This window comes from Lepidochelys kempii, chromosome 14 (assembly GCF_965140265.1).
Source record: "Lepidochelys kempii isolate rLepKem1 chromosome 14, rLepKem1.hap2, whole genome shotgun sequence".
Taxonomy (NCBI): Eukaryota; Metazoa; Chordata; order Testudines; family Cheloniidae; genus Lepidochelys; species Lepidochelys kempii.
In genome coordinates this window covers 26295101-26308326 of record NC_133269.1, presented here as the reverse complement: position 1 = coordinate 26308326, position 13226 = coordinate 26295101, and the positions used below count along the sequence as shown (strand labels likewise).

At 51.6% G+C, this 13226-nt stretch overlaps 1 protein-coding gene across 4 annotated transcripts in view; it reads right to left on the bottom strand.

Annotated features, from left to right (window-relative positions):
- MYOCD (myocardin) overlaps window positions 1-13226 on the bottom strand; it is a 471189-nt gene that overhangs the window by 14773 nt on the left and 443190 nt on the right. For all 4 annotated transcript variants that reach the window (XM_073310471.1, XM_073310473.1, XM_073310474.1 and 1 more), the window contains 5 exons: window positions 12702-12877; window positions 9103-9228; window positions 3934-4178; window positions 3206-3359; window positions 921-1874 (listed from right to left, as the gene is read on the bottom strand). In XM_073310471.1, coding sequence (XP_073166572.1) covers window positions 921-1874; window positions 3206-3359; window positions 3934-4178; window positions 9103-9228; window positions 12702-12877 — 1655 coding nt within the window. The remainder of the gene's footprint in view (window positions 1-920; window positions 1875-3205; window positions 3360-3933; window positions 4179-9102; window positions 9229-12701; window positions 12878-13226) is intronic.

Below are 13226 nucleotides of genomic sequence, written 5' to 3'. Positions count from 1 at the left end.
ACTGCTCCTGCCCATGTTGCTCCTGTCATTTTGTTCCTAACTGTCCCTCGATTGTGAGCAGCTCTGTGAACACATCCAGTGTCACAGGGTCTTGGCAAACTCACTGGAGCTGGTCACTGCATGTGCTCAGGATTTGGCCCTTCCAGCTACTCTGACCTCAGCCTGTGTGGTGGAGGCAGCTTGCATGGAGCACTGGCTGTGTCTGGGCACACCCTATGCAGCACACCCACGCTCTTGGGTGATGAGCTCTCCCTGGCACTCCTGCTGCTCTCTTCCTGGGTGCCAAGGAAGTCAGTAGGCCAGGTGGCCCAGGCTGGAGAGGAGCACACGGGACTCCTGACCTGTGGCACTGCTTTGTGTAGAGTCACAAAGATGCAGCCTACAGCTTGGTGAGGGGAGACGGAGCAGACGCTACTCCACTCACTACTGCCCTACTTTGAGCATGCTAGCCCTGTTTGCTCCTGGGATAGAACCCTTGGCTCTGCCTGGAGAACTCCCATTTGCGCATGCGCTTTAAGCCTGGGCTCCCATGCTGCAAGCCAAAGACTGTTCTGTGAGTGCCCGAGCTGTATGGGAAAACCTGCTGTTTTGTGCGGCCCTGTTGTGCTCACATGGGCCAGTTTACGATTCTGCCAGAGACGAAGCTGCCGAGTGATACATTTTAAGGGCAGCTGCACGTCCTGCTTCCAGGCAGGACAGGGAGCAAGGATGTGGAAGTGCTGCAGGACAGGCTGTTCCTCTGGTGTTCCAGGGTTGTCAGAGTCAGCGCACATTGGAGAGCTCATGGAATGGCCTGTGCCCAACCTCATTCCCAGGCCAGAGAGATTTGGATAAACAACCCCCAAAGCAACCTTTAATACCAGTGCAATCTCCATTGAGATAGGACAGAATGGCATTAGCCTTGTGCATTCCCCACTTACCGCTGCTGGGCGAAGTCGATTGCTGGCCTGTGGGGAAACACTGCGCCCTTCTCCCTGAGAGCCAGGGGACACAGAGAGAAGGTAATGGCTGTTAGGGGATGGTGGCAGACTGATATGCTGTGGGCTCTTTGCAGTCCCAAGTGGAGAATGCTGTGGAGAGCACTGTGGGCTTAGAAACGTGGAGGAGGTGATGGTGCTCTTGCCTGCTGACTCCATGCAAAGACTGTTTACAATGTGAGGCAGTTGCGGTGTCCCACAGTTACTTAGTTTATCCAAGCTGTTCGCTTGGGCTTTCAAGGCAGTTTGTTTTGATGAGAATGGACAGCTGGATACTGTGTTTTCTTGCTTGATAGGAACACCGAAGAAATGCTGGGTGGGTGGCTGCTTCTCCTCCAGGTCATTGTTCCTTTTTCGCTTCTGGAGTTGCATCCGCAGCTCTTCCACCTGTCTCTGCTCTTGTTGCAGCTTCCACGTCAGTTCATTGATGACCTTCTGTTTTTCCACCAGCATCTTGTCTTTCTCTGTGTTGATCCCTTCCAGTTCCAGCTGGATGCTCCCTCCATTCATGCTGCCCATTAGGCTTTCTTCAGCACTGCCATGCACAGGGGATGGTTGGAGACCAAACTGTGGAGAAGTTATTGGTCCATCGTTGAATGTGTCTGGTAAGGAGCCACTGACGGAAAGGTCAGAGGATGCTGGGGAGATGGGTGGGGAGGAGCTGGTGCTGCCAAACTGATAGAAGCTGCTGGATAGCATGCTGGCCGAGGGCTGTGACTGGTAGCTTGACAGCGTGTTTGTTGGGGTGACTGGAAAGGTGACCGTTGTTATTTCATTGAAGTTTGGCACCACACTGCCACTGCAGTCCTGGAAGGGCCGCAGACGCTCCATCAGTGCCGTTTTCGTACCGGATACAGGGAGGCCTCTTATTCGGAGCTGCTGCCTCAGTTCTGACACCTAGAAGCAGAGCCAGCCATTTAGTGACAGTCACTTCCAGCACCTCCCCTCACTGTCATACTCCTTACACACTTGTGGGGAAATACCCTGCTGTGGATATTTCCAGCAGTGAGAGTTCTCCTGGCCTCCTGCCTGATGGGACCGAGCCCCACCCCTCACTGTTACTCACAGTCACTAGAAGCACCATATACAGCCTAACAGCCTCATTGTGTCCCAGCAGAGGAAATACATTCCTCCTTTCAGCAGCCAGAGCTGCTATAAATGGAGAGCTGGAGCTGTGAATGGGTAATGTGGATAGCAGTGCTCCTAGGGAGGTAATTCTCATGGAACGCAGGCTGACACAGTGGGGCTTGGTGTCCCTGCTAGCAGCTGGCCCTCCTATAGAGGTTTGTGAGTCTGCTACTGGTCATGAGCTAACAGGCCAGCTAGCTAACAGAAGCTCATGCTTTTAGATCCATATGGCTCAGGTTCAGGCTTCCCAGATGACTCAGCCAGGGCTTCATTACACACATGCTCCACTTGCTAATCCTTATTCATGTCTCTGAATAATACGGATTATTTTACACATCCTGATTCCACAAGAGACTGGTCTGGGACTTTAATCATGTTTGAGTTTAAGTAGCAAAACCTGAAAGAATTGTGTGTGTAAATGACCCACATCAATTAAAATATTTATGCCTGTATCTGTAATTTTCACTCCATGCATCTGAAGAAGTGGGTTTTTTACCCACGAAAGCTTATGCCCAAATAAATCTGTTAGTCTTTAAGGTGCCACCGGACTCCTTGTTGTTTTTATCAATCTAGCGTGAGTCTTTATTCCCTACCTTTTCCCCTCTGGGGCTGGTCTATATAAGAGTTAGTGACTCAGTAACAGCTTCTAGCTACAGGACTAGTCCTTAAGTTCAGGCAGTAAAAGCTCATGCTTTTCAAATCATAAGTTCCTGGATTTGTTCCCCACAGACAGCTCCTCAAGGAATTACCACTTTGGGTTCTCCTGCAAACATTTGGCACAGCTCTGACCACCTGCCTCAATCTGATGGCAATTCGGAGATTCCTGCACAGCAGCAATAGCATGGTCTCTAGTACCACTGCATCATTTGTCTCAGGACAAAGCCAAGCACTTTGTGAAACATAAAGGCACTTAGCTTTTCTCCATGCCTTGTATATTTTGCTGCATTCGCTTGCTCTATAACATGCAAGTTCAGGTTCCAACCAGCTCATCACTGTTACCTTGGGATGCCTGATAGACTTCAAAGCATTTTCATTGTAAGGTACGGTGTTGCTAGATACTATTACTGTTAACGAATGACTAATGGGAGGTTTGCACTCACTTTCAGATCATCCAGGTTGGAAGGGAGAGGGCCTGGTTTGATAGAAGAAACACAGGTCTGTCCGGAAAAAGTGGTTTTCACTGGGGAAAGGGGCATGTTGGTGACTGGAGTTGAGGAAGAGTTTGAACTTTTGATCATTTGCTCACTTGGTTGCCTGAAATTACAAAGGAGAGGTTTTTGGTAACAGTGTCCAGTTTTTGCCACATTTACTAATAGAAAACGGGACTTACTTATGGAAGGATGACCAGAGAACAGCCTCTGCCCATCTAAAATATGATTTAACTTCTACATCATAGCTGCTTTCTTCTTCACTTTAGAGGGGTGCCCCAAGGTCCCAGTATATAATGCTCCATCTAGAGGTGATTGTAAAGAACATTGGAGACACTATAGCAGGGCATGGGGAGCCCCAGGAAGGAGTGCAGCAAGAGCCTGCAGAGTTCATGGGGCTGCAGAGAGAGGACTGAGGAGGCTTATCTTTCCTTGTCCATTTTCAGGGGGATCAAAGGAGGCTTTATGTGGCTGTCATCCCTCCATCTGCCCAATCAGAATAACGCTTTGGATGTGACCAGCGCAACATTTTCAAACTGTGCTTCCAGATCCCTGCTATGCTGCACCAACAGGCACATAAGCATCGAGGAGGGACCTGCAGGAGAGCCTAGAAAGCCCCCCAAAACATCTAAGTCGCAGTCTACTGTGCAGACATTGTTCTTCACAGGCTGCTGACTCACTTGTGCTGTGCTTGGGGGAGTCCCGGGTAGCTGAAGTGCTGCTGATGCTGCTGACTGAGGATTTGTAGCTGCAGGAAGAGCTGCTGCTGTTGCAGGAGCCTAGCATAGGCTGAGTCCATGGGCGGAGGAGACTTCTCCGCTTTCTGGTCAGGCGGAATGTACTGGTGATATTTCAGCTTCTTCACCTTCGGCTTGGCGTCCTTGGGCTTTTTGTGGCGGTTCTTGCTGTCGCTGGACGATTTTGACTGCATGTCATACAGAGAAAAGAACAGGGGTTATCTGAGAAATCAGGCCCTGAGCTGGAGTTGGCTAAGTGATGACATTCACATGTATGAATTTAGAGACCTGGAACCAGAGGATGGGAATGTCTGTACTCCTGTGGACATTCTGCGCTAAGAATTTAAAAGTTCTACACCAAAAAATTAAAAATTACGTGCACATTATTTTAAAATTTTACAAGTTTTATTTGTCAAGGCCTGGGCCTGCCCCAGAAACACCCTGGGGCCCTGCCCCTCTGCACCAGGCGCACCAGGTGTGGGGCAGGCAGGCTCAACCAGGCAGGATCCAAGCATGTAGGGGCTCAGTGTGGGAGGATCCAGGTGTGGGGCGAGAGGATTCTGTGTGGGACATTCTGGGTGCAGGCAGCTCGGTGGGGGGGTTTAGGTGTGGGGGGATCTGGATGCTCACAGGCTCGTTGGGGGTGTTCCAGGTGCAGGGGCAATGGGACTCTGCAGGGGCTTCCAGGTGAAGGTGGTTGGGGCTCAGCAGAGGGGTTTGGGTGTGGGGGAGTGGGGCTTGGTGGGGTGGGAGTCTGGTGCAGCTAGTTGGGGGTCTGGATGTGGGGGGTCAGGGTGGTGCAGAGACTGGGGCATCATGGTGGGGGTTTGAGTGGAGGGAGCTCAGTGGGTGGTGGTCTGGGTGCAGGGGTGGGTCCAGAGGCAGAGGGTCTGTGTGAAAGGGGGCTCCAGATGCAGGGGTTGAGGTTCAGTGGGGTGGGGTTCAGGTATGGAGGGCTAGGGGAGTTCTGAATGTACATGGTAAGGCTTGGCAGGGGCGTCTGGGTATGGGAGGTCCGGATGCATAGGGGTTGGGTGGATGGGGGAGCAGCTGCCTGTACAATGACCCCTCCCCACACAGTTGAGGAGCGATGGGGGCAGGAAGCAGGGGAAGATGCTGAGCTTCCTGCAGCTGCGGGAGGTTTCTGGGGGTGGGTCTGACACAGCCCCAGACACTCCTTGCAGGGGAAGAGGAAGTCCTGTCTTCTCCTGCCTCCAGCCCAGATGGGACTAGCATCTGATCCTGGCTCAGGGTAGAAGCCACTGGCTGGGGTGTCCCCAGCCCCATGGTGATTTAGCTCTCTGCCAGCTGCTCCGGGTGCATGAAATGATGTACCTGCTGTGCTAGGGAGTGGTGCGTGACTGCTCTTGCAGCTTCCCTTTGCTTCCCTGTCAGAAAGTCATTTTTTCTGCAGGAAAGCAAAGAAATCTGAATTCTGCGCATGAGCAGTGGTGCAGAATTCCCCTAGGAGTAATGTCCTGAGCCCAGCACTGTCACCTGATCCTAATGGTGAGCCCCAAGTGGTCCTTCCCCTCCAGGGCTCTGCCTACATGCCAAGGCCCCAAATCTGGAGACCACTCCTGTCTCTAAGTGACAATCACTGAAGTGACGCACCTGCTTCCAGTCACACCAGATGAACCAATAGTATCCAAGGAGCTTCCCTTTTTTCTTGAATTTTGCATTCCTAGTTTGTATTCTTTTCCCTCTCCATGTAGCTGGTGGGGCTATCTAATACTCAGAACCTAGAGAATTGCCCACATTGAGACTGTGTCAGAATTCAATATCCAGGGCTTCTCGCAGGGCACAATTCTACTCCTTGACCTTCATGGTGGCTCTTAAATGGGATCCACTACGGAGTTCCATTCATGCAGGGAGAGCAGCACACCAGCCCTGGGGTCTCCTGTACAGAGCAGGACAATAATTGGGGTTTTCACTCTTTTGATTTTAGTGCTTCCATTAAAAAATCCCAGTGTGCAATTATCTAGATCATTAAAGTCAATGGAAAATGAGGGGACCTGCAGCAAACTAAGCAGAGATAGTCCCCATTGTCTTTCCTGAATGAGCAAACAAGCTTTATACCAGGCTTTGCAGTCACTTGGGCATTGGGGATTACAGACTGATTTACAGACTGAACTAGTGCATTTCATTGTACTATAGGGATAACACGTGCACCAAGGACCTGGTTAACTTTTACTAAGTTGCATTTCTCTGGTTAAAGTTCTGCTCTCAGGTCAGCCTGGCAGATTGTGACTCTGATATTCTGCTTCCTTTCCATTCCTGGACCTCCCAGTGGGTGTCCACTAATCATGTTGCATTGGGAGATCTGCCCATGCATGACAGCAGAATAGCATTGAGAGTGTCAGAGGAGTATTATGACTTAATAACATCCTCTCTTCTCACAGCTGTTTGTTCAAAAGGCCTAAATCCTGCTCAGAGATACAGGGTGGGTGAGGCAGTATCTTTTATTGGACCAACTTCTGTTGGTGAAAGAGAAAAGCTTTTGAGCTACACAGAGCTCTTCTTCGTGTCTAATCTAATATCTTGGGACTGACATGGCTACAACAACATTGCATAAATCCTGCTCAGTGAGGCACCAAAAGCTGCTTTCTCTAAAGCAACTAAAATCCTCATCTGAGGCCAGTCCTCTTACTCATCTACTCATTACAATGATTAGCCTAATTCAACGTACTGCTGGGGGACTGAGAAGTCACACTCACTACGGACTGTGCTGCTCTGAGTGCGAGGAGCCCAGCCCTCTAATGCACTGTATTGAACTCCTCTGTGACCCTGAGGCTTGGCATGCTGATAACTCTAATAAAACAATGACCATGATACTGAGATCCCAGCATCAAGGGGTGAGTGGTCTTTCAGGGCAGCAATGTGTGCTGTGAGACATGTCCCGGGCAGTGGGAACAAGGGGAGTGTTTATGCAAACTTTTCCAGGTGATCCCGGCCTGGGAACAAGCTAAGCAATGGCTCAGTCCAGACAAGACAGAGGTGGTTCTAGTAGGTAGCATCTGGAGAGCATCTCAGGACTGATGGTCTGGATGGAGGAGCACTGTACATCTTTTATCCTTATGTGGGGTTCACCATGTAGAGCACTTCTGGAGCAGGGATTTCTCTTACACTCCCAGCTGGTGGAGGTGACCAGAAGGGCCCGTTTATGGTTGGTGTGGTGATGGTGGCTGGTATCTCTGTAGACTAGATCACTGCAGTCCCTTCAGCATGGGGGTCCCCTCAAAGACCACTCAGAATCTTGTCCTGGTGCAGAATGTGGCTGCCTGCTTTCTTGGTATTGCTGGGCAAAATAAGGACATTTTGCCTGCAGTTCAGAGCCCACATGGATTCCCTGCTTACTTCTGGGTGCCATTCAGGGTATTGGCATTGATCTTTAAAGTCCACTTGCCGAAAACCTCCCTTTCAAATCTGCCCCTAAACCCTCCTCTTCAATCAGCCTCCCGTCTCTTCTGCTCATCAAGAATCTTCACATCATCACGCTAGGAGCTGCTGGCCCATATCCTGCCTTGCATTTGTTTCCTTGTCAAGCTCTTCAGGATGGGGGGCCGAGCCAGTCTGTCCCATGGCCTGGGTCCTAGCTGCTCCCTCCCTCCCTCTGCACTGGCTCAGAAGCCACAAACAGACAATGCACTCTCATTTACGGAGCCAAGAGTTGCGTATCTGGAGGCTGGGTGGGGACAGAGCATTTTCTGGGGTTTGCCAGCTCCTGAAGTGCCAGACTGAGTCTCTATGGGTATGTCTGCACTGCAATGCACAAGCCCCTTCCACCGCCATACAAATCAGTCTGACTTGGTCAGCAAGCACCTGGCTTCTAGGACCCTGTTGGAGATGGGTCAAAGCCTGAGTCCTGCTGAGAGACAGGATCCAGCAGTTGTAAACCCAGATTTAAAATGCAGCGTGGACGCTCAAGCATTGGCTTGGAAACACCAAGCACATAAGCCCGGATCCCACAAACCTGGGCTTCGTCTGTAGTGTAGACATACCCAAGGAGGCCATACCAAAAGGACTACAACTATAATGGCTACCAGAGACTTCTGACCCCATTTCCCAGCATGCATTGAGCTGGGGTGGGGACAGAAGGAATCCTGCTGGGCCAAGAGGGAGACTTCTGCATGGGGTGATCTGGACCAAGCAGTCCATGGACCAATGACAAGTGGGCGCTGCATAGCTCCTAGCAGGGGACAGCCTGACTCAGAGAAACAGCTGAAGTTTGGTTTTGGTTTGGAAGCTGGGTCCCCCTGCTGAGCTGCCATTCCTCCCACAGAGCATTCTGGCTCTGCTGTGAGATCTAGCTGCATGGATCTGGCAGCTCCAGCCCTGCAGTGACAGTATCCTGCAAAGCGGTCTGGCCTGGCTACTAAGAGCCAGCTGAGACTCAAGGAGGATCCCAGGCCAGGGAGCAGTGAGCCTGGTAGGATTGGGAAAGGGTCTGCCCCTCTCAGGGGTGAAAAATAAAATCAGACGACTTTTATTTAAGCCAGCCAGTGCCACAATGCTGCAGTGCTCCACCTCGGGACTCAGGTTTGGCATACTATCTGCCTGAGATGGTGCCAGGGGAAGGAGCCAGAGCGGGGGAGGAATTGGGAGTTTGTTATTCTGTTATTTTGGGAGTGTCATTCCTTTGCATGGCCCAGTGAGGAGTCACCTTGGGTGAAGACACCAGGTGCCAGAAAAGAACCCATGACCTAGCCCAGCCCACATGAGTAGAGGGGAGAAGCCACTCCTAATATTAGTAATAGCAAGCACCAGAGAGGGAGAGAACAGAGGAAGCGTAAGCCACACCTTGCAGGAGAGGCTATCTATCTATCTATCTATCTATCTATCTATCTATCTATCTATCTATCTATCTATTATGACTGTAATATTCTACAATTATGTGAAATGTGCATTAGTATCAAAATCCACTCTTCCTATGGACAGCAGCACTTTCTGAAGAGACACATAGGCGCCTATGCAGCCTTGGGGCAGGGTTTCATTACTGTGGGTTGAAACTGGCTGCTAAAGTGCATTAAGAAAATGTAGCTAAACTTTAATCAGCAAAACTCAGCTAGCCGTGTTGTCATTCTTCGCAAGGCGATGGGGTAGATACGTTACCTTCACCACCGCAGGCACCGGGAGGGGTGGGCTCTGCTGGCCGTTCACCTGCTTCGGGCTTTCACACTGGCTGTTTTGCACCGATTTCAGGTCAGTCACGTTGTTTTCAGAGCTGTGGGAATGATCCTGGAATCAAGAATCAGTCGCCATTAGCATGTGGCACCTAATGTCCAGGAATATAGGAAGCAGCATTAAGAAACATTGTCATGTGAGGAAAAACGTTCCCTCTCTAGTCACGGAGCCAGCACCCTAAGTGGGTGTGAGCCTCCCGGCGGTCTGTGGCTGATTGGCACGGTGTTGTTGGGGATCCTCCTGAACATGCACTAGCTGCCTGCCTCAGGGCATGTGCGGACTGCAGTGATGGCTCTGCAGCCTCTGGAGCTATCACCTCTAGGGTGGGGCTATCCGTTGAGCCAGGGATATTGTTTCCAGCTCAGGTCGATATACTCACACTAACTCGCCAGAAACCAAAGTGTAGCCGCGGCAGTGGAAGTGGCGGGAGGGGCTAGCCACCCCGAGTATGTACCTAGCATCTCGGACGGGTCATACTCGGGATGACTAGCCCCTTCCTCTACCCGGGCCGCTGCAGCTACACTGCTATCATTAGCTCTGTAGCTGCCTCCAAGCTAGCATGGGTATCACACCTCCAGCTTGTGGTGCAGCCAGACTGAAGTGCTGAACCCGAGAGGCAGGCAGAGGCCCTCGGTCCTGCACTAATGAGAGTGCTGCTGCACAGCCACCAGGCACCTCCAGTGCTCCTCATACCAGGAGTGAGCTCTAAGCCTGGATCTCACCACTGAGGGTGAAGTCTCCTTGGGCACTCCCATTCTCTTCCCATACTCCAGCCTTGGGAATAAGGGGGAGCGTGGACGAGACCTGAGACCTTCCCTGCTCGGTGTCAAACCCCTTTCACTACCCACACGCAGCCTCCGCGCCAGGGCTAGACTGTACATGGGCAGCTGTTGGTATCATGCTACCAGCAATTAAACGCTCCAGCGCCATGAGAACCGACGGATTCTGTTCCTCAGGACTCACCCAAGCCACCAAAACCCAGTTTGCAAAGATTGCTCTGTCAAACAGAGGAAACAAACTAAGAGACAGGATGAAATCTTGCTCCTAACTGGAGCTCTGCAGTCATCGCCCTCATGGGATATCCCACACAGGCAGCTTGCATGTGCAATTGTATCCATCTTCTCCTAGAAGCTTGTTTGGAATACAGTGATTTTTCAGTGCAAGTCAGAACAAACCTTCCTGATGCCCTGCCTTCGTTTATATGTGTTTCACACCAATAGCGTTTCATCAGGCCGATACAATTAGACAAACCAAATGGACAATCATTTGGCTACCTGCCATAAGTGCTTGGAAAATTGAGGTACCCGATGCCAAGTACGCTGTGTAACAAAGACATTGGAATGGAGAAGAGTTGCTTAGCCAAGAATCCGTCACTGGCAGGTTAACAATATCTCAGGATCTTTTGCAGAACACCCCAGTGCTTCCTGGGATGACCAGAGACTGATATTCCCCTGCTTTCCCCTGCCTGCAGCCTGTGCACTCAGAGTGGGTCCTGCCCGGGGATCTTGCACTAGCCCATGCTTCACAAGTGGATTTAAAGAGAAAGCACGTTTATTTTTTCAGGATCCTGAGTCTGGGTCCTCATTTGTCTCATTAAGTCCCTGTCAGAGCAAGTTCCCTGGGGACCCTGGGCAAGGCTCATGGAATTGTCCGCTGGGGGCTGCCCTTTCCCCTTGGAGGTTGATAGGGGATGCATGCACATAGCATGGCCTGCAGCTTCATCCCCACAGCAGCTGCTGACCCTCCCTCCCAGGCAGCAGCGCTCTGTGTGGCTCCCGGAGTGGCCTGCAGTCCCCCATTTTCATGGAGTTGATCTCCTTCAAAGGTATTAATTACTGTCAAATGCTGGGGAGATGCTGAGGAAGGAAAGGCCTCCCCGCAGAGCCATGTGCACAGCCACTACCTCAGACTGCAGTTACAGAGACGCATCAAGACCCGGGGACGTCACTCTGGGGGAGCTGCTGACTGACAACCTGCTAGTTACAGCACTGGCCGCACACTGATGCTAGTTAGCAAAGCCCAGCTCTCCAGCTGATTTGTCTGGAGAAGAGCATTACAGCCCCACTGCTAGCCAGTTCTACTGTCTGCTTGTACCCACTCCCCATGCCCCCTGCTGCCCCTTGGGTCTGGAAAGCCTCACCCTTTCAGCCTCACAGCCTTTCAGCCTCGATTCCTCTCCTGTCTGTGGTCTCCAAGGAGAAAAGCTGCTGACATGCTTAAAGCTGCCAAAACTACAAGGGAATCTAGGTGCTACGGTGATACAAATAATAACTACTAACACCGAATGCCTAGTGACCAATAGAAAGGGCAGAGGGGAAGCCACAGCAAAGGCATTTGCATCCTAGAGCAGTAGGGACAGGAAGAAAGATAAGCACTGCCCCCTCTTCTACAGCCAGACTCAGTCAGACCCCCTGAAAGGGCCAGAAATGTTTGGGTAGAGCCTTGCCCCTGTTGAGTGATGGCAGGGACTGGAACTGGACCTCAGGCACTGTCACAGCAGAGGCTGTTCATGTGAGTGGCAAGATCGGTGCGTGGGATTCTGCTGCAGCATCTTCCAGAAACCATCTGGCACCAGTGGAAACTTTGGAAATGCACCGGGCCTTTGCTGCCCCACAGATCCTGCAAGCTACACAAGCATTTGGCCTCTGTTCTTTCCTCCATGCCCACATGACCACACTGCCCATCAGTCACCTGTTCTCACTCTCTGACCTGAATGCCCCTTGCCAGGGCAGGCTGGGCTGGGAGTGAATGAGCCTTTTCACAGCATGCGGCATCGAGCTAGATGCTCTCTCTCTGTCCCTTCCAGCCCAGATATAAAGCAAAGAAATAGATCAAAGGAAGCAATGAAGCAGTTAGGCTCCATGGAGACTCCAGGGCAGCTGGCTGTACAGGAAGGCTGAGCCAGGCAGGCCACATCTCTGCTTTCTTTTAAGCAGCCTGTGCCAGTCTGAGAGCTCCCAGGGATGGTCAGCCTAGGCATTGCTCCCCCTGTCTCCACTCTATATAGGAGGGTACTATGCTAGCTTCCCAAGGCCAGATTCTGCCTCCTTTGCTCACACTGAGCAGAACCTCTCTGAGCCCATTGCAGTCTGTGGGACTCTTGGCATAGGGATGGTCTCCTGAGTGTGGACTGAGACGGAGGCAGAATCAGCCTCCTTCCTAGCAAGCACACGCTTCCCCATGACCATGTGGACGGGTGGAAGGAGGTTGTTTAAAGCCCTCACTTGAAGGTTGCTCTAGGGGGTGCGTGCAAGGGGGAGAGAGAAGAGTCAGCACTGCGAGCAGCTTTCGGGAGGGCTCTGCAGTGCAGCCCCACAGTAACTCAGCAGTAAGTTCCTGAGCCCTGGGCGTCGCTTGCCCAAGGGGATGAGCACTCCTGCCCCCCATGGGGTGCAGAGTATTCCTGCATTCAGAGTGTTGGGTGGATGTCTGAATGCCCTCGCTGGGCAGAAGGGACAGGCTTCCCCAAGCTGGCTCCCAGGGCCAAGCCCTGGCCTGCCCACAGAACACTTTTTTTTTTTTTTTACCTGAGTTGTCCCTGATGTGGCAGAGGAAATTGCCTCTGAGTTTTTGGTGCCTGCTGTTGATTCTGTGGAACCCTGCGAATCCTCCCTCCTGGCCTGCTCTGGAGACAGGCCATCATTGCTACTGTCTTCTTCAAAGGCAAAAGCATCAGCTGATTTAGAGAAGCTCCCCTGGGCACCTTAACAAGTGAAACAAAGGCAATGGGTCAGTGGTGCGTAAACAGAGACAGCCATAGCAACGTGTGCAATGAACCATTTCAGCGGCTATACCAAACCCCCTACAATACACAAATCCAGCCCCCAGTACCTGGTGTGGGAGCACATTGAGCACAGCTGAGGAGGGGAGGGTGATTTTGATGGAATGAGCAATAGCCCCTGGGAACAGTGCCCTGATTCCAGTATGGGCATTTCAGATATTCCTGGCTGTGATGTGGAGCTGTATTTTGTGCAGCATCTTTCATACAAGTGTTCAAACATAGGCATCCCATTGGCGTGCCCAAGAAACAACTCCCGGAAAATCATATCAGG